General features: G+C 38.1%; 1 protein-coding gene across 1 annotated transcript in view; it reads left to right on the top strand.

Annotated features, from left to right (window-relative positions):
• The first annotated feature begins 271 nt into the window (after positions 1-271).
• ed (hemicentin protein echinoid) overlaps positions 272-25,794 on the top strand; it is a 32,593-nt gene continuing 7,070 nt past the window's right edge. Inside the window, exon 1 of the mRNA XM_018522522.1 lies at positions 272-1,430. Coding sequence (XP_018378024.1) covers positions 1,358-1,430 — 73 coding nt within the window. The 5' untranslated portion in view covers positions 272-1,357. The remainder of the gene's footprint in view (positions 1,431-25,794) is intronic.

Below are 25,794 nucleotides of genomic sequence, written 5' to 3' on the forward strand. Positions count from 1 at the left end.
AAACGTTCTTGCTCGTCCGCGTCCGCCTCTAATTTCCGCTTTCTTCATCAAAACGCCTGGGAGAATCACGATTTCGTCGAAATTTCCCCCGTCAAATTGAGAACCTTGGAGCAAACGAGTTCTCTCTCACGGATGAGCCTCGAGTTAGCGCCTCTTGCACCTGCAGACGTGCATCCGGCTCTGGTCGGTTACCACCACCGCCTCCACCGTCGCCGTTGCACTCTGCCGCCACGGACGGTTGTAGTACGACGCGGCACACTATGCGTGGCGGCTCGAGTGATCCGTAGAGGGGGTGAAGATCTGGAGGTGGGGGTAGCAAAAGGCGCGATGAGATCACAGGCTCAGTTGCCGTGCGACTGTCGAGAAATGCACTGGCGGTGTCGACGGACTCGCGATAGTTTCCCAGTTTAAGCCTTTGCGCTCAGCTGGTTATACGAGGTTTTCCCTCGTTTTCCATCAAAGGAAGCTTCGTGAAAGGAAACGATTGGTTCGCTTCGCCGCCGGACAGTGACTCGCAGTGAAAAGGAAAAAAAAACAAGAGGAAATAGTTTCGCTCGACAGAACCATCTTCGGTAAGGGACGAAGAGGCGGAAGGAGGAGAGCAGGAGAAGAGGAAGAGGAGGAGAATCCCGATTTAAATCTCCAACCGCAGAAAGCCATTAATACCGTCAGGTGCACGCGGTCCACGCATACGTACACGGCGTATCACATAACACACGGACACACATCCACCGCCCTATGCGAGAATGGAGTCTCACCCCCGTGCGCGCAGTTGAGCGATGATCGCGCGCGAATCGGTCGCGAGGAGCGCGTCGCCGTGTCTTTCGCCTGATGCATCGTCGGACCGCAACACTGGCGTAAGACCGCCGGTCGTGTCACCGGCGTGTACTCGCTCGTGGACGACGGACAGTTCCGGACGGTAGCGACCGACGATTCGGGAGAGGAAAGGATTAAGTGGAGAACTCGACGTGGGTGAAGAAATGATGCGGGGTGCGCGACCGTGCTCGCCTCCGCCGTCGTCAGTGCGACATTTACGCGGTGAATGTCACTCGAATGTGCGTGCGTGTAGTGTCGCGAACCTCTGAGGAGGAGGTGAAGGTGGAGAAGATCGCGTGATAAAAAAAAAGTATATATATATATGTACGTGATACAGTATTGACAGGTGGTGCGTTTGTTGCTTGATGGTCGCCGCTGCTTCAATTTGATCAGCGTGTGCTTTTCTGAATATAATAACGGAAGGCTCTCGGTGGACGTGTGAACGAACGAAGAGTGCAGGAGTGAAGGAGAAACACAGTGTGAAATTACTATCCGACGCGTGTGAAGTTACTCCGTGAAAACTCCGCCTCTCCAGGTAGCCATGGATAGAAAGCCGAGGATCATCAGCCACCGCACGCAGATCGTGATAATGAACCTATTGCTGCTCTGCACTGGTGAGTATCCCCTGCGAACGAGGTCTTCTTAACGAACGCGGACACTATGATTAAAAACTAATTCCAAAACGCGGGATGGCAGTTAATTAATGAACGATTCAGGCATCACGGGTTCGGTTCAGGTGAGTTGATCGGTCGGGCGGTCGGTCGGCGCCGCTTCCCATATAAATATCGGATAAATTGATGATTCTGCGGCGCGGCGCAACACGTTTGCGGGACGAGAGGTGGTGTCGAGGAATGAAACCGGATTCGTATAGATTGCGTGGGCTGCGGATTGTACATGCCGCGGTGTGCATCGAGACAACGTTGGGTTCTTTGTTGCATCGAGATGCTAGAGTCTGACATTTGTATCTCTCAGGTTACTTAAAACGAAATGTTATCATTTTTAGTTAGGTCTGGATAGATCACATGATTTCTTTGACTTTCGTCGTTATTCGACGAAATATAAATACATGAAAAGAACGCTGGAGTATATAAAAATTTAGCTTGACACAAGTCTGAAAATAATTTGTTGGAATATTAAAATAATTACATAGGAAACTCAAGCATGATGTACAATATTGCAAAAAGTTTTAACATTCTAGTAAACAGCTTGAACGTTCTACATAATTATTTTGATAGTCCAACAAAATTGTTTTTATCTAGCTACGTTTTTAAATATTTCAGCAAAATGGTGCGGGAATGTAATAAAGATATATACCATATTAAAGAGCTCGAGTAAAGATATATCGATAGATGGAGGAGGGGATAATTAAGACACAAACCTATAAACTATGCTGATGTCATCACTCTTTCTGCGAAAATTATACAGTCGATAGCAAGAATTTCCTCGTCGCTGTTGAAACAAAAGTAGCACCAACTTTGGTCTTGCAATCGATGGAGACAAAAGCGAACAGTGTGGATCGCGCGGAAGGAAATAGCCTGGATATAAAAATTATGAGCGAAGGGTTGCGAACTAGCACGGAGTATATCTTCTAATCGTTAACCAAGCGAACTGTATGGAAGAAATCTGGACTATAACCACATCGGATCGATTAGGAAACGTACGGCGCGACAGAAATATCGTCAAGAACATAAAAGAATGCTTTTTGCGAAGTTTTCGCTACTTCTTGCCTTTCTGGGCGTCGCTGGGATATAGACGGTTAGATTGTAAGATCGACGTAAAATCGACGCTCCGGAAACGTGGTGCCGGAGGCGACTTTCAGAGATAATCTAGATCGCCTGCCGCACAAGCAACCTCATTCCAGCCGAATTGACGATCAAAGAGAGATTCTCGACTGCTCTCAACGAATTCTCAAATATCTCGGCCGTGTTATAAAAGTAGATGGAAAAATTCGTAATCCAAGGACGAGTCGCGGGTATGCAGTCACGCTGTTGGTCTCCAGCAGTAAGTAGTTTCATGGAAGACTGCCTCGGAAACGCGCTATCAAGCAGCATCAACCTGACCGCGACTAGTCTACGTCAAGAATGATGCGGCTGAGAATAGTAATAATTTATCTGCAACAACGTAAAGTCGAATCTTCAATCGACATACAGCCTTGGTGAAAAGTATTAGACACTTTATTAATCATTATTTAACGTTTTAGCTCAAAAGTAATTTTTAGATTTCGCTGTGGATTATCCTTTGTTTCAAGAACCTTTAAAGCTGTGTATATCTTTGTCTTTAATCTGTATTGCAATGTAAGTACATACAGTAAATGGCAGGGCATCAGCAAGACTGCTGCTACAAAAGCCAGCCAGTAGATAACAATGTAATATTTAAGCGAATAAAACAGATAAAAAAAATCTTGAGCGCCACATAATACATGAGACAGGTACATCATTGACATCATATTAACATGTGTATAATGTTGGTAATCAACAAAAAAACAATTCAGGTAGAAAAAAATTCCATATATGTTAAAAAATATACAATGGTTGCCCAATAAGTTTCTAGTCAACGTATAATTTTACGATTATATTTATCAATTTGTTTTTCTGTTTATATTATAAGTAATATATTTCTTAATCAACTTAAGAATTCGACATTGTAAATATTAGAATATACTAAAAGTACTTTGTAGTCTTTTGTAAAGATTCTTTATCTAATCTAAGCAGCATCTATAATAAAATTACTCATTGACCGGAAACTTTTGGCAGCCACTGTGGATAACTAATACTTTTGGCCAAGGCTATGGTACACCTACTACTACCCATCATGAAAACGCATCATCAAAGAAAATTCTTTTGACGTCGAAAGATATCTTTTTGCATTGTATAAGACGCCTTTTGTAATACCTATCGACTTTCGCTATTTTTATTTCCTTTCTAGTTCATCTTACTTTCGTAAAAATGAAAAGCTGTGTACACTTTTGACAGGATTAAATGTCCTCAGTTGATAAATCTTCGAAACATTACCTTTAACCCACGTCTTCATCGATATTATATAGCGATGCAAAATCGCGTGTTAATATTGCATCAACGTTCTTAACTCTCGGTCATGTATCTTCCCTCCTTTGGGACCTCTAAGCTGCTTTCTCTCACAGTCAGTTTCACTTTATTCATACTCGAGTATATAAAAGCCGCAATATGTATAAACTACTTTCCAAAAGATTAAATATAGATTCCAATTAATTGTCGCCGATTTCAATTATCGAGAAATTATCAATTTAAAAAAAGGGTTCAGTATATAAAATCTTTTTAGGAGCTTTAGGACTTACAGACATTTAAACGTCCCATGAGAAATGGATGGTGGAAAGTTTACTTGTGAATACGGTGCTCGTGGGCGCCAGAAATGCAGATGCACCGCGCTGCTATGCACCGAGATGTAAGATGGTGTTACACAGATCGGCCCTTTGTGGCATGTCAAACACTCGGCAACCTAAACAGCCGCCGGTTTCCGCTTTAATCGCTCGGCTCTCGTCTCATCGTGCGCGGTGGCTCGCAACGAGAGCTCGCAACGTTGTAACGAGAAACGAGGGACGTGGGGAGAAGGGAGTGAGATATAATTTGCATACGCCCAAGGTTACGCGGTCGTGCCGCGTAAATAAACTTTTTCTCGCGTTAAATCGCAACCTAGTGTAACTGCCGCGAGCTAAGATTCGCGTTCGCGTCCAAGTGTCTGGTCGTGTTATACGCAAACAATCGAGCTGCAGTCCTTTTCGCCACGATTAGGCACAATTCGCGTGGGCGCGCATGCATACACACATACACACACAGGGCTTAATTGGGAGGACGGGAGAGGCATAATTAGGTGCGGGGGCGTTGCATCGAAGCGCAATGCTGTTACGGCCGATTATGTTGTTGTGCGCACTGTAGTCGACAACAAAGATCGAGGGTGGCGGGACGACCCACGGATTGACTCCTAGAGGGCTCGAAGGGCTCTCGGTGGGTCGCATCGGCGCTAACGACGCCGCGCATTTTCTAATCGTTGTTCTCCGCGCGAACGGCCGCTTCCCACGGAAGATCCGCGATTCGAGCTCAAACGTTATCGCACCGCGGAATTATCGGAAAGTAATTAACCGCTAATCGACGGGGATAGTAGTTGGGATTGGAAAACGCGATGCTCCTTCTTAACACCGGTATGATACGTACAACTGAAATGGAAGGGAGAACGTTGTGTTTCGAGTACGTTTACCTGCGTTTCGTCTGTAATACGGTAGATTTAATCGCGTCGGTCACGCAGGCTAGTTTGCACAAGTGTCTTCAGAATAACATCTAAGATACTTTAAAAGTAACACCGAAGAAGAACAGGAAGAGAGAAAGAGTTTATCAGATAAATGTCTTGCCGAGTATTACGTTAGTTAATTAAGGGGGAAAAAAGGCTCTGGGAAAGAGATATTTCGTTCGAGACAGTCAGTTACAAGAAGATTGGCGGACGTTTACGGGCGACAAGCGTTTATTTAAAGCAACGCGGGTACCGAGAGTAATCGATCGACGTCTTTGCGGCAGACCTAATAAATTTCCCACTTTTATTGCCGCTGCTTTCCCCGCCGAGCTTCTAAGCTGTCTGTCCACTCGATAAATTTCGACGACGCTTTCTGCAGCGTACATTTCTTTAACGTGCCCGCGCTCTTGCAACGCAGGTGCGAGAGCGTCGTTACCTCTCCGTTGTTGCATTACGAAAAGAAGATTACGAGCGTCTCGGTGTTAATGGCACACAGGAGGGTGCCAGCGTACCTCTTCTCCTCGCGGACGCGCGCGAAACATAAGCGATTAATGGCTTTTGTAAACGACCTCTTATTTCTTGTCGTCGCAGAAGTAACCCTGAGTTATATTCGCCGCGAACGACGGGGCGGCCCGAGATCAAAAATTATTTACTTCGTATGCAGCGATTACGCGAAGAATCGTCTCTTTATTTTCCTTTATCTATCTTTATTTCCAATTCCCTCGAGTGGAAAGGAGCCTGCACGTAGATTTCATTTTAATGATATTTTAATTCGAAGATAATCTCGGCAGAAAGATTTTTAACCGTCGAATATAAAAATGAAAATGGCAATGAATGACGTTTCTTTTTTTTTTTGTTCTGACGTAACGATTTAATTAATGGTTCTTCGGTTCCTCTAATTCGCACGTGGACTCGTAATACGAAGAAGACAAACGGTTCCACTCAATCAGGATTAGGAACGATAACCAGCGATCTGATTAAGGATTACAGTGAAGGTGCCGGAGGCTATCGCAGGTTTCGATATTATTCATGGATTTTCGGTATTCTGTCCGCTTTCGCATTATTGCATTTTTACCGCGCTATATATATTTGTCTACACGGAAAAAATGGTTCTGCTGAATTAAAACATTTAACCACAGATCTGGAAATAATTTTGCTAGACTATCAAAATAAATTATATTGAGCGCTTAAACTAGTTGCTAGGACGTCAAAACTTTTTGCAACATTGCTCATCGTGTTAGAGATTCTTACGTAATTATATTTTGCTTAATTAAAATAAATTAAAAATTCAATTAAGTAAAGCTCTTGGAATAATATTTAAAAATTAAAAAGAAGTCTATATAAGAGAGCTAACGCAGTTATATTCGTGCGTAAATTATTGTGTACAATTACAATAATTGATGTCTGCATATTAATTAAGGCGCAGTGGCAAACGTTTCAACCTGGTTTTCGGTCCCCTTTAGTGTATATTCGTAATAAAGTGAGACGGTTGCTAACTTAAAATTCTCTCCATAAATGTAAAAATTGAAAACGTTATTACAAATGTAAAAAGTTCCATTGAGATAATGAATAATGTTAAATATAAACGAAGAATTAAATCTGAACGACCAGCTTTATATTGACAGTTTGAGAGCTGAACACAGATTCTATATAATAAATTAAGTTAATAATTTTGTGACTCTAAAAATAAATCCAATATAAGTAAAATGTCTATATGAGTTTTTGCGGTTGTTAGTGCGTAAATTATATATATTTATAAGGCGGTAAAATATATAATTTGTAAATAATTAGAATATTTTGACTCTGGATTTGAGTTCTCTTCAGTAAAGTACAAAATATTTATTTTCATAATCCAACAAAATAACTTTTTGATCTGTAATTGACTAAATTTTTAGATACTTTCGCGAGGATTTGGAAATCCTCTTTTTTGCGAAAAAGATTACACACGGAAAAGACAGTTTTGCTGTAATATGTAAAAATTAGCTATATATAGACACAGATTTGAAAATAATTTTGTTGCATCATCAAAATAATCATATAAGACACTCAAACTGATTGCTAAAATGTCAAACTTTTTTAAACATTGCTAACCATATACTTGGGATATTTATAAAATTATTTTGATAGTTCAATAAAGTTATTTCTTATAGATCCGTAGCTAAATTTTTTAATATTTTCGCAAAATCTTTCTGTGTATGGTTACCTGTCTCGCGCCACCGCGGAAGTTAAATATTTTCACTGAGCAGGTCTATCATCTACAGTCGGTCCAGCCAACGTTTCTGTATCTCGAAACGGAGAAACGGTCGTGAAATTAATTCTTTATATTACTGGACGGAAGAAAGGCAGGAAACGGAATGGATGTCGGACGAGAACGCATTTGTCGGTGGTAAACGCGCACGCACGTACGGAGCATTATTTCGGTCCGCGCCCGGAGGTCGAGACCATTGCGATGCGAAAAAAAGAGAGAGAGAAATATCCCGTATCCGACCCGTTTTCAAATCGTTTCGCACATTGCGCGCGTACGCCAATAGTTGGCCGGTCCGACGAGAGAGAACGGCCGTATAACGTTAGAGGCGAGGCAGTTTTCCCAACTTTCACCGTGTTTCGCACGAGAAGATATTGCAAAGGTCTAATACTGTAGTATTGAGTAGTCGTTCAACATCTGCGGTTACGTCCCGCAGAGAAGAAAAAAGCGGGCTTTGTCATACGATGCGTACAGAGACATCCCTGGAAACCTCGTATTTTCCATGCGGAGTACGGGTACTTTAAAAGATTAGATATTAAACCAAACTCTTTGTCGCGCGCAATCACGAATTTTTCAGAGCGTTAAATTAAACATAAAAATTTGAATATTCGACGAGATCAAATATACGGTAAAAAATTCTTTCATTTTTAAATTAAAAAAAGCCGTTTTTCTCCGATTAGTTATTTACAAAATTTTCTCTTTCTGTCTCCTCTTGCATTCAATATAGATATAAAATATTTTTTTTAAATCATTAATCCCTGTCCTCTCTCGAAATAGCTGCAGCATCTATGATTGATAGAAAGCGAGCGACTCGCTCTATGACACTTTATACATCTTGCTTTATAGTACCATCTGGCCGATGGTGCGTCGATGTCGAAAGCCGATGAGAGCGTGCTGGTATATGATCATATTTAAAGCGTCGAAAGCGAGGGTAAGAGAAAGAGGACTACTACACTGAAAGAAAAGATTGGCTGCTGCAGCAAATTAGATGGTTAAATATGGCATAGCATTTTTAATTGGTTGCAACAGCCAATTTTTGGATGCTGCAACCAATTGTTGGTTGTATTAGCCTATCCGCAATGTCAGTATAAGATTTCGATTAGCTAACACAACCAAAAATTGGTTGCTACAGCCAATTAAAAATGCTATGCCATATTTAACCATCTAATTTGTTGCAGCAACCAATCTTTTCTTTCAGTGTACGTTTGGTCAGTATGCTTCTTTCGTTGAAGGGACACGGCGCTTTTCGCATACATTATGACTACGACTCTCATCGTCATATTGTCCGGACGTATGAGAGCCAATATTGCGTGGCCGCACGCGGTGCAGGAATGCCTACGGCGATGATATTCGACGCGGTGAAATAAGGTTCGGCTGCTGGTCGCGCGCTCGGCGACGTATTGTTATTGCCGCTCCGCGCCGCAGACATTAACGCATTTCGCTTTGTTATGTCGTACCCACGGGCGCTGTTGGGCGTGGACGTGTACGGGGTGTCGCGAAAGCAAACGTGCACATGTCAAAAGAACTCGGAGATTGATTGTAGGTCATGAAACGTCACTGCTTTTTCGAGCGCGACTGAGAGTTGAAAGATACTCTTTTGACAAATTGTTATAAAAAATGAAAGGATCTAATACATAGTGATTTCTATTCTGATAGATAAATAATAATTGCTTTAAATTAAGTTCTTCGAATGGATGTCGTTTTAATGGAAAAGTAATTTGATTGATCAAAGAGATATTTAATCGTTAATTGGTCTGATGAAATAACTGTATATATTTTTATTACCTCGAGACCGGTTGATAATCGATATTAAATATTACAAAATCTATTGTAAAGTGATCATGTCAATTTCGAAAAAAAAAAATAATGAGCGTACGGATATATGATTGAATTTCAAATTGAAAATAAAGATGAGAGAAAATAGATGAAATTTAACTACAACCAGTTTGGAATTCGTGAAATGTACAAATAAATTTTATGCCATGTATTTTAAGATTTTTTAATTTTCTACATAGATTCGCTCCATATATTTCGTAGCGTGCATAATGCATGTAATACAATGTAGTTTTAATTTCATACGATGTTATCATATCACTCCATATCATGTAGCATCACATAATATCCTCGTTTGAATATTTCAGCTACATGAATACTTGACGTTCTTATAATTATTTTATATTCATTTTGGCAGGACGAAATAAACAGTAATTTATATTAGCATTTATTTATATATCGAACATCATATCATGAACACAAACAACGAAATTTGCGTGGAAGAAGAATATAAATTTGCAACCACGTTATTCATAAATGTTACGTGACCATATTTACATTAAAAATAATTTTATTTAATGCCTCGTCATTTAACTCTTAAACGCCTTTTTGGCATACCTGGGCTTTTCCTCCAATACTTTTTTTTATTGTTCATAACTTTTTTTATTAATAAAGATATATACATTTGGATTGTTATTCCTGAATATCTAGCATTTCGATTAAAAAACAAATTTTACAATAGATTCATTTTTATGAAAGTTATAACATGGAAAGAATGATTTTGTTGAAGTATCTAAAAATTTAACTGGATATAAATTTAAAAATAATTTTGTTCAACTATCAAAATAATTATTAGTGTACGACGTTCAAGTTGGTTGTTAAAACATCAACATTTTTTGTAGTGTTACTCATGTATGAATTTTCTACATAACTATTTTGATGATATAATAAAATTACTTTCAGATTTATATCTGGCTAAAGTTTTGGATTTTTCAACAATATCATTCTTCCTGTGAAGCAATTGAATTGTGTATGCTACACCAATGTGTTGTTCCCGCAGTGAGGCGTTTAAGGGTTAATGCACCGTAGGTGAAATTCTTCACGTTTATTGCTTCGGGAAGAAGTTTAGATGGCGAAGAAGAGAAACGAGCGAGAGAAGATATTCGTTAATACTGCGGAGGCAACACCTTCGAAGAACCTTGTGCATTATGCCGGAAGGCGGTCGAATCGGCACTAGTCACGTACAGTTTTCCGCTCCTCGTTTCGGTCGTTCATACAAACAAGCGGCAGTGTACAAACCTGGTTTTATAAACCGAGTTTTCTAAATAACTAAAATCCATTAAGGGCACGCGCCTCGTTGAAGTAGAATATGTGCGAGTCGCCTGCCAAGAGAAGCGACGTGTGTCGAGAAACCGTACGGATGCTGCGGCATTATCGAAGCGAAAAGTTTACCTTACAAGAAGACGATAGTCGCGCGAAGGAAATTCCTTATATATTTTCCACGCGAGGAAACACCTAAAGGCACGGTCACATTGTAGCAAGACATAACAAGCGAATGGTACGGGGAGAAACTACGAAACTGCAGCGAAAATTTCGATATTCTTCTTCCTTTGTTCCTTGAGATCTTGTTCGATTCTGTATCGCTTCTGTACTGGCTTTTTAAAGGAGCTGAAGATAAAGGAAAGCGTTGTTGAGCGATCCAATGCCATGTGATTAAGATATACAAATCCTTTGTATGCACAATAATTTTCCTTCGCTACATGCGGATTATTCATGTCACGGTTTAATTATTTTCATCATTTTTACAAAAATTATTATAATTATTATAAGATTCTTACATATATACATTGTTACATCTTTGGATTATTTACATCTTTAGAAAATATTTATGAAGTTGTATATTAATACCCCAGAAGTAGTGACGTTTCTTTCTCACTAAAAGGACCAAGTGAATAAATTACTCCGAAAATAAAGAAAAGTAATGGGAAACCAGAAAACTACATATTTCAAACTACATATTTCATTAGTATAAAGGCAGAGTTGGAAAAGTACGAAATTTGAGCAAATGTGATAAAATATAATATATGAAATAAAATACTTAAACTTTTTGTATTTAATTTCTATAATAAAAATACATATAAAACAATCTGAAAGGTAATTTACAATTAACTTGTAAAGTTTTTTCCCAACCCTGTATAAAAGACGTAATTACTGAAAAATAAAAATATTTCAGAATCTTATCTTTTACAAAAAAAAATATAATATTAATCTAAAAGATAAAAACGTTCAATAATGACCGCTCGGTATTTCTAATGTTAAAAGAATAGATACCATCGTTTAATCAAGTGCTCCTAATATTTCAAAGAAAAGAAATGTGCAGAACATAAATGACCTAATCGTGTGTACTAAAGGTTATCTCTCGTGCTTCGTTGGCTTTAACGTTGAAACAATTAATGCAGATTTTGTCTCAAGCTTCTCATTAACACAATTTTTCATAAAACTCCACATGTGCTGTGTGGTGATTACACGTCGCTCAATAGATGAAGCCGTGTTTATGTTTGCGTGTTAAGGTCTTTTCAGAGTATCAACCCAAGCAGAACAAAAAATCGAGATGACATCAAAATGGCTCCAATGTGATTGTTAAAGGTTACTTTTAGATTAGTCACGATTTATTTTAACGTTCGTAATCTTTTGTTTGAGAAGCGACATGGGTTTCCAAGACGAGTGTTTGAGAAACACTGATGTAAAGAAATGATGATTTTTACCGGAGATGTTGATAATATCGATGAATAACATATTAACTCTCGAGGTATTTACTACTTGCAGTGCCGTTTGTTCGTTCGTGCTCGTTTCGCGACTGTTTGGCCTCGCGTTAGAGGCCGATCGGCACGTTTCGCGATTAATACTGCAGGATGTTGCAACACGCATCCTGCATCGTGTATCACGCACTGATTTCGATGTGACGACGATCGTAGCGCGACAATTGGTTACTCATTTTATTATTATGTTTGGCTGAAAAGGATATATTAATTGTAACAAAATAATTTCATATATTTGTACAAGAGTAAATGAAACACAACCGAGAATTCGTTTACGGTTCGATACACTGCACGCACACAGAAAACATAATTCTGATAAACACGTTATATGAGTAAAGTACATTATGTAGGTCGTAATGTGAGGAGAATATATTGGTACAAGTTATTTTTTTCTCCCCGCTCCGAAATACACACGGGAAGTCCGCGCAAGAAGCCAGACTTAAAATCCAATTAGTTTATGCCCTAGTCTTCCTTGTACTTCTATGATGGAGAAAATTAAAACTTTTATGCTAAACTTTATTTTCACTGACTCATAATATTCTGAGAAGAAGAAGAAGAAGAACAAGAAGAAGAAGAAGCGAGAAATTCCATTAAAATATTAAAGTTTTTATATAATACATGTAAATAGATATCAGCAATATCCATCTAGGGGCGACTTGCGAGATTTATCCTAATCGTTAACGATCCCCATGTCGGCTGCGGTCTGAAATACCGTGGTGAACTGATTTATGGAGGGTTGTATAAACCGCCGAAACGTAAGGATTCAGGAACGTCGACGAGTACAGTATTAATCGGGAGCACACACAGACGCGCGTATGCGAGGCAACGACATTAATCCGTCGCGTGCCGCATGCGAGACGACGTCTTGGATAAAAAAAAAAGTGTATATCGCGTGCATTCATTAGCGGGCATATTAATGCGAAAAAATTGCCGTGCCCGCCCGGGCAATCGCTTATCGCCCCCTGCGTACGTAAACGAGCTTAAACCGGCGTAATCGTTGATCGAGATCGCACGACCGCTCGACTTTCCTCGCTTCGCGATTACGCTCGTTGTTGCCAGACTTGCCGCGATTTATCGCGAGTGTATCAGTTCCGACAAAAACCGTCGCGCGTTAATGAGGTTTACAGAATTTACGATGTCGCGTAAAAGACATTCCGCAGAAGCCCTCAACTTTAATATTAACAGTGGGATCTTCAACTTTTCCATATCAGGGGTTGTACAGTCTTTGCGAAAAGTGACTGAAAATTTATACTTTCCATGGAAAAATAAAGTTATACACATATGAAACAATTTGATAAAGTCAATATTTATAATTTTATAACTAACATTTTCTCATTTTATCTTAATTATTTTTTTAGTATCATGTCTATTTCTTATTAAAATAATTTTTGATCCAGATTCTAAATCGCTACCAAACTTTTTACATTATATTTAAATACAATATATGGAAAAATCTGTAATTTTTTTTATCATTCTTTTTATTAAAAAATACGTTTAATGGATCCTTGACCGAAATAATACCGTAGTCGCGGATTAAAAATAAGTATATTCTAGGACGACGCGATTGAATTACCAGACGCTTATTTTAATATTTTACAAGATATTCGTCATATAAGATATTCACGAATATTACGATTTCACAAATAGCTTGAAGATCAATATCAAATAATATTCATACTACCCAGCAAACTATCCGTGTCATAGAAATCGCTCGAAAACTATATAATCGCCGCTGTTAATTTGTATTACTGCATATTACTGTTGGGAATTATTATCTAATAACCCAGGCATTACCAAATTAGTGTACATATTTTTGGCTTGCGGTTTACACGCCCCTCGCCTTTCCGCCCAAATATCCGATAATGATTTAATGCAATTAACGCAATGAGCAAACTGTGCAACGCGATTGCCGTTTTGTGTGACAAATTCGTTAGCGATAATTTTCTAGACGACGATAGCGTGAGCAAAAGGCTCGCACCCTTTCTCGCTCGCCCAAACCGTGTAATTCGTCATCCCGATCGCAGCCGATAACGCTAATTTGTTTTCCCTGGTACTCATTATACTTTCCGTCGCTTATTCAAATACATTCCAGCGTATATCTGACGTAGATGAGTATTCCGGATATTCATAAGTGTTCGAAAATTCCCGAATTGTCGTCGATCATTCATTGTGTTTGTGCTCTTCGTAATATCGAGCTGCTGCGTCTGCCTGCAGGCTGGAATAATATTCCTAGCGGAAAATTCAACGTGATCCCTAGCCTCCGCACGACGGCGTCGTTTCCATCGGTGCGAGAAATGACTGTGAGAATTTTGGGCAACTTTGCCGCTCGGCGAACGTGCGCTCGAAATTTTCAGCGCAGGTACGATTTTCATTAAGGGAATCCCCGTGTAAATGAAGCACAAAGTAATTTTCACATCATTTCTCTCTCTTTCTCTCTCTCTCTTTCGCATTTTGTTGATATCCATACACAGTTAAAAACTATAATTTATTTCAATCTAGTGACAATTAAGGCTATTGGGATTATTAAGTAAAAGGCTTGTATGAGTCAATGTAGTTAACTGTTGCGTGAATTATTACATATGTATATGTGTCAATAATTACATGTAAGTACATACAGAGTCGCAGACGGTTCGACCTTGATTTTTCTTGGTTTGAATTTATCTTAGATCTTCCATCCATTACAGTCTATACAAGTCGAGCGTTTAAAATAATTAAGGTCGTCACGATAAAGTAATTTGATAGAATCTACAATAATGTTCAAATTCTTAGACAAATTATAAATAGATGGAAGACGAGAAAGAGGTAATGACTAGAGATGTAAACGACAGAAAAATACTAGAATTTTAGAGTAAAAAACTCGGAAAAAAAAATTAATGGTTTTTTTCCTTTACTTTCACAGTTTTTTTATTCGAATATTTTTTTAGGTCACTTAGATCTGTTCGCATTGCTTGAAATCGCCCAAAATTTTTGCACTTAAAGTGATATTTTTAGAAAAATAGATTCGGGCGTTGAAATTAGAGAAGGTACAGATGCTGAATCCAAAGAGCGCACTCTCTAAATCTGAACCAGTGGATAATCACTGATATCAGTGCCAAGTATGCCACTGGTAATCAGTGAGTGAAATGTGAAATTCCTAACCTAGCTAATCTTTATGTGATATAATTAATCTTATTTTAGTGCATAAATTCAATGAATATAGTATTAAAAAATTGAAATTAACATATAAATATCAATATTTTAAGATATATAATGCTACTTTCTTTTTTTTTTTAATTAAACTTCACTGATTATCCAGTGACAAACACGTCACTGGGTGATTAGTGAATAGTGGCATACTTGGCACTGATATCAGTAATTATCCACTGATTCAGATTTAGAGAGCAAGCAACGCAAACCGATCTATTAACCCATTATCATCTCATCAAGAATTGCAACAACCAATAATACATATTTCTGCTTCGATATAAAATTATAAAGACAAAAGTATTAAAAAATATCGAAATAACAAGAAAAATGAATTCTATTTCTTCTTCTACATATTTAACGTGAATTCTAAGGTTTTTCATGAATTTTATGTAATTTGACCAAAAATACCATTTTTTACAGTAAAAAAACTAGTTTTTTACTTGATATTTTTCTCTGAAGTCAAAAATACCGGTTTTTTTACATCTCTAGTAATAACAAACCATATTAACAGAATGTGTTAAAACTTTTATCTCAATTATTTTATGTATTTATCTTTTCCCTCGCCAGAGATTATCGATAATGTAGAATGAAAATTGAGTTTAGATCGAATCTTCCATCCATTACAGTTCAAATATTAATCAAGTGTTTAAAATACTTAAGATTGTTATGATAAAACAATCTTACAAAATCTTTAATATCCAAATTCGTAGACAAATAAATAGAATGGAAGACGAGATATTGAAAGAGGTGATGACGAGTCATGTTATCAGAACGTGTTAAAAACTGTTTACTTTTATCTGAACAATTTTATACGCTTTAACTTTTTTTTCCGCAAAATACACATCTTTCATCGTCACCGTAACATCACTAACATCTGACACGAAAACCGCGCGCATACAACTGATTTGTATACGTTTTTTTTTTTTTTCGACGGCGACGCAGAGACAAATTTAAAAGACGGAGGAAATATTTCTCGACTGCTCAAGCACCTTTTTCGCGTCAGTTCTTGCGTAACGTAAGCTCAGGTGTAAAGTCGCAAAGTGACGAAACATCTTTTCTCACTTTAGAGAAGAGACACGTATATAGATTACGTCGATTGCACGGCGCGACCGGGGAAGACATTGACGGTCGCGTCTCGACATTTGGCGCCCTCGCGACTCTCCTTTGCTTTGTCTCGTCGCAAGAATAACGATATAGCACCGGTCGAGTTTACGTTCTGAAACGTACTCCTCTTCTTGCTCCTCCACAAGATTCTCGTCTTGCGCATCGCGTCCTCCTCATCCCGATCTTTTGTCCGCCGGGCCGTAAATCTGTCCGGAAAACAGTACGCCGAGCGTACATCATGCCGCGCTTCCTTATTAGCGCAATGCACTGCGACATTGCCGAAGTCGCGACATCTTCATACCACGTCGTTTTGAGAGCGCGTCTTTTCTTTCCTCTCGCGTTGCGAGACTTAATTGGTACACGCCGTGAGCACCGGTGCAACGCAACCGACGTCGGTGACGTTGCGACACGTCGGTTTTCTCCTCCGAACGTCGCGGTTTTCGCGCAGCTCTTAACCAACGTCGAAAGACGTTTTCGCCTCTCTTTCTCTCTCTCTCTCCGTCGGTTTTTCGCGTGATTTAGTGCAACCAAACTGCGGGGTTGCGGGTCGCTCGCTGGAGGCTGACGCCGTTTTCGCGAGCTCCCGGGCGGCACTGAGAAGATAAATTTAGAGAGGGTTCCAGTATATTAAAACTCGATAGTTACATTCACTCGGCGCCGGATAGAATCAAAATGGAGGAAAGGAACTTAATTCCATCATATTTCACGGTTCTATTAAGCGCCTCGGGAAATGTATTTGTTTTATTCGCGTTGACGTTTATTTAATTATCGAATTTAGAAATACAATTAATTATTAAATGTGATGTATTATATGTAATGATTAAAACTATCTGTTATGATTATAGTTAGTTGTGAAAAAACACACGTTGTGTTTTCAATACCGCGTTGATTTCATTGAAAAACAGTCCGTCATTCTTATTGAAATTTTTTTTTTTTGCATTTTTCTCGCGATTTTCTACAGCCAATTTAGTGCGGCAACTCTCGATGCAGGAAACGTTTCAACATTCGCCACGGTTTTAACTGTGCGACAGTAAATCACAGTAGGATTGCGTTCGGAACACGACACCACGTGGCATTCCTTCGACAACGTGTTGAATTTCACTTCCTACGCGAGACAGGCAAATTTTGAACGTGAAACAGTTTCCGTTAACAAGTAGAATACGTTCTACGCAAACTGAACGAAATTTCAAGCGTAAAATCATTCGTAGATTCCTGGCTAATTTTTACAGAGAATTTCACGCGATTAATACTGCTGAAATGTAATTCTACACGGAAAAAATAACGTTACTAAGAAAAAATGATGTATTAACAACATTAACAGTTTAATTAAAAATCTTATTAATTTGTGACTGTATTAATGAAACACTTACACTTATTTTATTTTAAAATATTAATTGTTTTGTTAATTACTGTTATTAAAAATAAAGAAGATATTTAATTAGACTGCTGTTCGCTAATACTGTTAATACATCATTTTTTTCTCATGTCTATTTAAGAAACTCCGGTGATTGTAATTAGAATTATCGATATCGCGAGAAACCAATAATAAGATAAGTGTGAAGCAAATAACTTACAATGTAATTTCATTCTTACAAGGCGCACAAAAGCACAAACTCGACCGAGAAAAATACAAAGCGTTAACGCGCAAGCTCTCCTCGTATTGTGCTTTAAGCTAAATACGAAAGATATTAAACTCTTCTTCTTCCTTTTCCACGCTGGTTGGCGGATAACGCTCGTAAGATCGCTGTAAGTCACGTAAACGTCCGTTATCCGAAGTTCTATCTGCGCGTTCTTGTAGATCGCTTCCTTTATCGCCTGCCACGAGATAATGATTTCTACAACTTTTTCGCAGTTCGCCCGAGTAACACGTCGCAGAAATTGCCTTCACATCGAAATTGTTCTTGCCCAAAGGCTGCCACGATAACCGATCGATGCTCACGACCGCTTTTACTTACTCCAATTGACTAATCCAGTGTCCTCTTAATATTCCACTAAGTGTCGCTTGGAATATCGAGCTGTTGCCTTAAAATGATGCAACGCGTCTTGGAAATTCATATTCCGCCAGCGAAACTAGCGAGATGTTCATGTTACACGCAGACTACTAAGTATCGAGTCATCTGAACTTTGTGCGGTCTGATGTCAAACTAATATGCTGCATGTTCCTTCCGAGATTAATTTCGAAATTTAACATTCGTAGTTCGAAAATTGCTCGGCTCGATTTTTTAACAAATTTTCAGGAACTTTAAATAAATTCCGAATATATGAATGCAAATGCGAAGGCTGCGAGTCGAACAATATAATATAATTCGAACATTCCCCTATCGCATTTTTACATTAATTCCCGTAACCGTATCGTAAATTAAAATTTTTATCGGTATCGTAATTCTTTTCTGTCTCATTATCATTCTCTCCAGGGACGCGGAAGCTATTTTCTTACTATAGAGGATTGGACGAGACTTCCGAAAAAACCTATTACGTACACGGCACATTGTATGTCGCCACATCTTGCATTATGCAGTATTAACAGTTTCGCAATTGGCACACCGGACAGTAAAGGTGTGCGCTGTGTATGCATATGATCGAACACCTACGAGAGATCGGTACGATTGTGGTGTTACCTGCATGACTAAGCTGTATTTACGCAAGTCCGTATTGCGCGTAACCTCGTTATGCCACACTGTACAGGGTGTCTCAGATTTATAGAAAAGAGAAACAGAGTATTTGCCTTTTTAACTTTAATCCTTCGGAGCTGACGTCGAATCTTATTGATGGGTCTTTAATTTATTAAGTTAATTAAAAAGTACTAATTAATCTTTCGTTGGCCATAGAATTTTGCACCTTCTATCAGCAATCAATTTTTCAATTTCAGTACAGATTTTTATATTGTTGCAGACTGTATAAAAATATGAAAAAATTCCTCCGTATTTGTGAAAGCTTTAATAATGAGTTTTTATTATTATAGAAGTTGGATAGTATTTTACTTTTTTTTTTTTAATTGTACGTTCAAAGCCAAGTTGGCCGACGAAGGGTTAATTTCAAGGAAGCAAAATGATGTAACTCGTATAAAAAGAATAAAAGGGTAAGAAAAAAGAGTTTATTTGACTAAATTAATTTAATTGTTTTTATTTCTTTTGTTGGAAAATATATTTTTTTTAGTATATATTTTAATAAGAATAATCCCAATTTGTAGATGTGTAACGTAAAGATAATAAAATTGTTTGATACTTTTAACGAAGTAATTTATAATTGAGTAGGTTCAATAGATCCACTGTCAGCATAAGATTAACGGTAGATTTCCGAGATAATATTCCGTGATAATAACTTAAGCAACGAGCTATCAATTAAAAAGATATCACGAAAATGGAAATAATAGAACTGCCGTTTTCCTCTCTTGTTTTCTCATGTCCAGTTCAAGAACAGTGTAATAATCGTGGATCACGCGGTGTATACCAATACATAAGCGTAAAGTTTCCATTGAAGAGGGACACGGACACGCGGTATTCATTCCGGGGCGAGAGATGGCAAAGCCGTCCAAACGTCGCGCGAATTATCCGTTATGCATTACGTGCTGTCTTAATTACTCCCAGCCCTCAGGTGATATACGCGGCCAGCTTTGTTCATTTGTGCCGGCGCACGCAGCCATAAATATCGATTACCGGGATATAGCTTTGCGTCTATCGGGCCATTAATTTGTCGAAAGTTTGTTGTTCCACCGCCACCGAGCGTCACGCGCCGTGCAAATTGTTTGCAATACTCCTCGAATTCTGTGTCGCGCAGAATCTGCGCCGCGGTCGTGCCGCGATATGACGCATCACAACAAGTACGGCTGCTATAACAACTGAACTAATAGAACGACTCGTTATAACGCCGCTGTCGCGGCCGAATTGATAAAATTTAAACGTGTCCTTTATACCATCTGACGACGTAGGATGGTGGTAATAGAGAACGTACGACTGTTATTTGATATTATTTTTTATTATACGCAGAAAAAATGATTTTGCTGTAAAGTGTTTTAAAAGTTAGCTAGATTCAGATCTGTGAAAATAATTTTGTTAGACTGTAAAAATAATATTGATGGCAATGCTGCAAAAAGTTTTGACAATCTAGCCATCATTTGAAGCTTCCTATATAATTATTTGATAGTCTAACAAAGTCATTTTCGACCTGTATGTAGCTAAATTTTCAGATACTACAATAAAACTGTTCTTTTTGTGTATTTCACTTTAAATATAAAGAGTGCACTTAAATATAAAAGTGTGCGCTAGTTCACAGTGTGTGCACAGCTATAAAAGACAGACCTATTACTTGACATTTGACGCGCGGTAAAAGACAATTCTTTTACGTTTACGCGCGGAACGCTAATAATATTGCTAATAATATTGCTAATAATATTGCTTACATAGAAGTACTTACTATAGCAGAGAATACTCTTGCAGGAATTGGAGGATACAATACATGTAGGCATATAGTTCGTCATACTTTCGACGAGAGCAAGACAAATACGTCGTTGGGTGAATCGAGAAGCAACATGCGATCGTTTCTCGTGGTTAAGCATTCATTATGGGAGAAAGTTTTAGTAAAGGAGACGCCTGCGGAAGGGGGGCAAAACCTTAATTTAGATCCGCTGTCGCAATTGACAAAAAGACGGAAAGCCGCGGAGTAAAATTACAAAGGGATGATAACGAGAAGGGCGATTCCGGGGAGACAGGACGAAGAAAGGACTGCGACGGGATCGAGGAGTAGCGCGGAAGGGAAGGCGAAAGAAGCTCACGACAATAAGATATATTATAGGGGTTGGCGCCGGGGTTCCATTCACCCCGTTTCTCGCAGCACGCATAATCGCGACATAAGCAGAAACCTTGGCGAATATACGGGATATTTGGACCTACCCACACGAAGAGAATTTTTTCTTAGAGTTTACTCTAAAAATATGATAGTCCTGGGACAACATTGTATTTCGAAGAATATTGTGTAAATTTCTCTCATTAATAAAGCTACAATAAAATTGTATAATAGGTTTGATTAATTTTACTGAAGTGCATGGTAAAAATCTTTAAAATATTGTATTGTACCACAACCATATTTTCAGGGTAAATTTTAAGAGACAATTCTGTCCGTGTAGTCTTACAGTCATACACATCAATAATGATTTAAAGAATTTAAAAACGATCGGACGCAGGTAGTTTTCATAGAAATAAAAAATTTGCGGAATATATTTATATTTTCATTTGCAATAATGTCAAATGCACCGATAGATATTCAATTGCGAACTTCAAACCGCGCTGATGTTTAATATTGATGACACAAGTTCTGCTATAGGAATAAACGATTAAAAGGGTTGATATAACTGCGACTACGAGAATAAAATGATGAATGATAAAAGCGCCGATATCGTTTGTAAGTTTTTGCTCTACTTCTTAGATCGATCCTGGTACGGTAAAAAAGATTAATGCGCCATTTTTAAATGGCCATATCTTGTCGCGAAGAAATCGGTGCACGCAACGCGTAGTACACGCAAAGAGTCTTGAGTGAGTACTTTCGACGAAACTTGGTTAGAAATGGATTTAAGCAAAAGTAAGAGTCTCTTTGTAGGAAATGTAGAACAGAGCGGAATAACCTGGCGAAGAAAGTTGATTTTGTCAGGCAACATAACTCACTCGTTCACGGAGCACACAACGTAACAGTAAAGTCGTTCTGAAAGCGTCTTACGACGACAAATCATAGCAACACTTGTGACATATCGACGCGACATTTGAGAGAGAGAGAGAGAGAGAGGAGAAGCGAGATATATAGAAATCATATATAAAGGCATAATTTCCTGGAAAGCTTGGCAAAGCATCGATATGGAAGGAAACGAAAAACCAGTTATGCCATCTGGGCCACCGCGCGAAAAAGTCTCATTTTTTCGCAAACACGAGCCATTAGACATTTATATCAGTACGGAATGTTTTTGCCTCGATATTCTAAATCATATTGATCTTTCCAAGAACAATGTTAAATCCGAAAGATGATTAAATTTTGCAGAACTTCCTCTCTTGATCTTTCATATCCTATCCAACTTCCTTCATTTTTCTTCCTCAGCTTTCACAACTTTTAAAAACCCAAGGAAAAACTGCCGATACCATTAAACGGGTTTAACGTTGCCTTAGTGATCAAATGCTGTTCCAATAATAATCCATTACTGCCTAATAATCGAAACCGTGGCGTTCTATTTCGAAAATCGAGCGGCGTTATTTCAAGCTACAATATTGACAGTAATGTAATATTATTTCTATATAAAGTGCAAAAAAATTGAACATGATTTACCGCTTTTAGTGTCACATCATTGACTGCCGCACAGTTAATAATGAGACAGAATTTTTTTTTCTTTTATCGTGAGACGTAAAGATTTGAAAGAATTTTTTTATAGCTTGAATCGCGCTTCGGTGATTTATTCGCGTTAAATTTGTGAAGATCTCTCTTTGAGCGCGATTAAAAATCGCCAACTGTTAGAATTTATTCACGTGTTAAAATGTAATATCGTAATGGTGCGTTTTCGAGGAAGCCATGAATCAGGATTCCAGAGCGAACATCAGCCACGAGTCAGGATTTCGGAATGAACATCAGCAAGGAGTGAGGAGGAAAAGTTTTGTGGAAACGAGGTGCGAAGATCGAGGTAAAATAATAGGACAATGCACTCCGCGACGAAGGATATATGAACGAATTCGCTGGCAAACGAACGGATAGGTGGACAGGTAAATGAACGAATGAACCCGGGATCAAATGGCTCGTAGACAAATAAATCGAAAAGAGGAAAGATAAACGTCGTCGCTGCGTGAAATACGAGCGGGAGAGAGAGGAGGCCAGGATACTCCGACATTCCCAAACACAAAATGGCGGAAGAGGACGATCCTCAATAGCGTTGACGAGTCGAGTCGACTGGCGGTTTTACCGTTACGCGACCCAATGACGAGAGATACGTTCGCCAGCGAGAAACGTGGCTGCTTCCACCATTCGATGGGTGCCTCGTGGCCGACAGTACGGTATAATGCGGACGTGTGCTCCACGAATATTGCCGCACGAAGTAGGTTCCACTTCGCACCTGAGAAGTCGTAAAAGGTCAAGAGATTTATTTCACTGAACGGTGAATTCGTCGAGAAATTCGATATAAAAATTTTTCCAAAGATTCACGGAAGAGAATTTAAATCTCCGTTACTCGCTCTCTTCCACTCGACAATAAAGTCATAAGATAAAATAAGATTGAGTTTATTAGATATATCTTGTCTCTTTACTTTGAGACTATACTTGGAGAAATTTTTACTTCTCGTTCTTATACTTATCGTTACTTTGTAATTCTGAAAACGCGTATTTTATTGTTCTCATTTCGTTCGTTTATTAGCATCGATGTATTCTGCATTTTTATTCATGAGTGAATCTGAAAATTCTAGCTTGAATGATGAAGTTCGTGGGTGATGGGGCAGGGTAAGTCCGACAGGCAGATGTACAGACCAACCCAACTGGCTCATAGGGTTACCTTTGAAACCGTGAATATACGAAACAAGATATACGCTGCAACATACGTCATAAGCTTCATTGTTGAATATCGTGAATTTCCTCTATTCTCGAGCAATCGAATGAACAACATTCGTCACTTCCACTGAAACTTCGCCATATGTTCTTTTTTCGTCGTATAAAGGCTGTGGTACACAAAAGAAAAACTTAAACAGTAAGACATAAACAGTTAACTTGTCTTAGCTCCGAGACACTACCGTGTTATTGCAGATAAGCAAATCACTATTTTGAATTTGATATTACCTACGTTATTATAATATTGCCTTACGTTCTCTACTATGATTGATCGATTCGCTTATTGTTTATACAGAAAGAACTAAGAAACTTATCTGCAAATTTAGCTAGATATAAATTTGAAAATAATTTTGTTTGGACTATCAAAACAATTATATAGGACGTTCAAACTCGTAGCTAGAATATCAAAACTTTTTGCAGCATTATTTATTATACTTGAAATTCTTGTGTAATTATTTTGATGATCCAGACAACATTATTTTCAAATATGTACGAGTATATGTAACTACATTTTAGATACTTCATCAAAACCGTTTTTTTTCTGTACATCTTGCTGCCTTACATTTTTTCTGTGTATCAGGTTTAAATGTCGATTATAAAAACAGGATATAGAAAAGGTGTTTAGTTAATTTTGTGGTTAACGGTGACCGACATCAGAAGTTCACTATAAATATCGCGACATTCGGTGGTCGCGACAGTGCGGTACTATTAGTTTTCAACGTCACCGCGCTGTGGTATTCGATTTTCGCAATGATTTGTGTCGACATTCGATGTTACGTTACGATAGGGAAACGTTATGATGCTGTGTCATGTGTGAAAATCGATTTTTATAATGATAAAACCGTCTGTATAACGTACGAAAACATCATTGATATATCAGGAATATTTTAAATAATACGCATTCTCTCTCGGTTAATTTTTTAACGACTTATTCAGAGACTATATTTCCACGAACAAATTGATAACGCATAAGAAAAAAATGCTATAAATAATTTTTATTTAAATTGGTTAATTGTACCATTAAATATTTATGGAAATGTTTGAAACGACCTTTCGGGTCGTTTAAATAATTACGAATGGAATCATCAATGACATTTTTGAAACAATATCCTTTTTATTTTACGTCATTGTTCTCACCCTCGATTATAATTAAATTTTTTAATTAAAACGGAATTTTACATACGCTTTCTTTTTAATTTATATAAAATATTACCAAAAATTCATATTCGGTAATTTTTGCCATTTACATTCACTGAATAAACGTAACGATGCGATGGAGAAGTGGATGGGAATGACGTGTTGTTTCCACCGCTTTGAAAACACACAAACAGCGTTGGAATGCTGATATTTTTTTTTTTAATTTCTTCTGTAAAGATATAACAATCAAACTTCAACTTGCAAATACTTACGCACACGAAACAAACGTTATTTCAAAATAGGAAACGTTTAATAACTATTTGCACTGTTAAATACACGTTTGTAAATATAAAAAAAAATTTTTTTTCTATGGTCATCGCTTTTGTATTATAATATTTTTCATCCTTTATTACAACATTGCAAATGCAACGTATATTGGTTATTCGTGTGTAAAAGCTTCATGTGTAATAGATTTTTTATAAAATGTATTTTAGTGCGTAAAATTTTAGAGAGAAAGAGAGAGAAATGGAGCGAGAGAGAGAGAGAGAAACACAGGAACGAGCTCGTTCAATGCTCGTTGTCGAAGCACACGTTACAATGGTGCCTCTCTATTGACACGTGCAGGGATTAAAGTTGAACATATACTATTGTAGTAGACGAGTTAATACGAAATATTTTGAATTAAAAAAATTTTTTTCCAACCTTCCGCGTTTCTCTCCTCCCGAAATTAATCTTTATGATCGTCATTCTTCGTGTTTTAATTAGGTAGTTTACAACGAAAACACGAGCGAGGGCAAACCAATTTCTCTGGAGAATGCTAACGTTCCGGATATTCTCTAACGGTACTGTTGCCGTCATCGTCGTCGTCGTAAAGACAGGAATTCACGC

The sequence above is a fragment of the Trachymyrmex cornetzi genome, unplaced genomic scaffold (assembly GCF_001594075.2).
Source record: "Trachymyrmex cornetzi isolate Tcor2-1 unplaced genomic scaffold, Tcor1.1 scaffold1342, whole genome shotgun sequence".
NCBI classification, from domain to species: domain Eukaryota; kingdom Metazoa; phylum Arthropoda; class Insecta; order Hymenoptera; family Formicidae; genus Trachymyrmex; species Trachymyrmex cornetzi.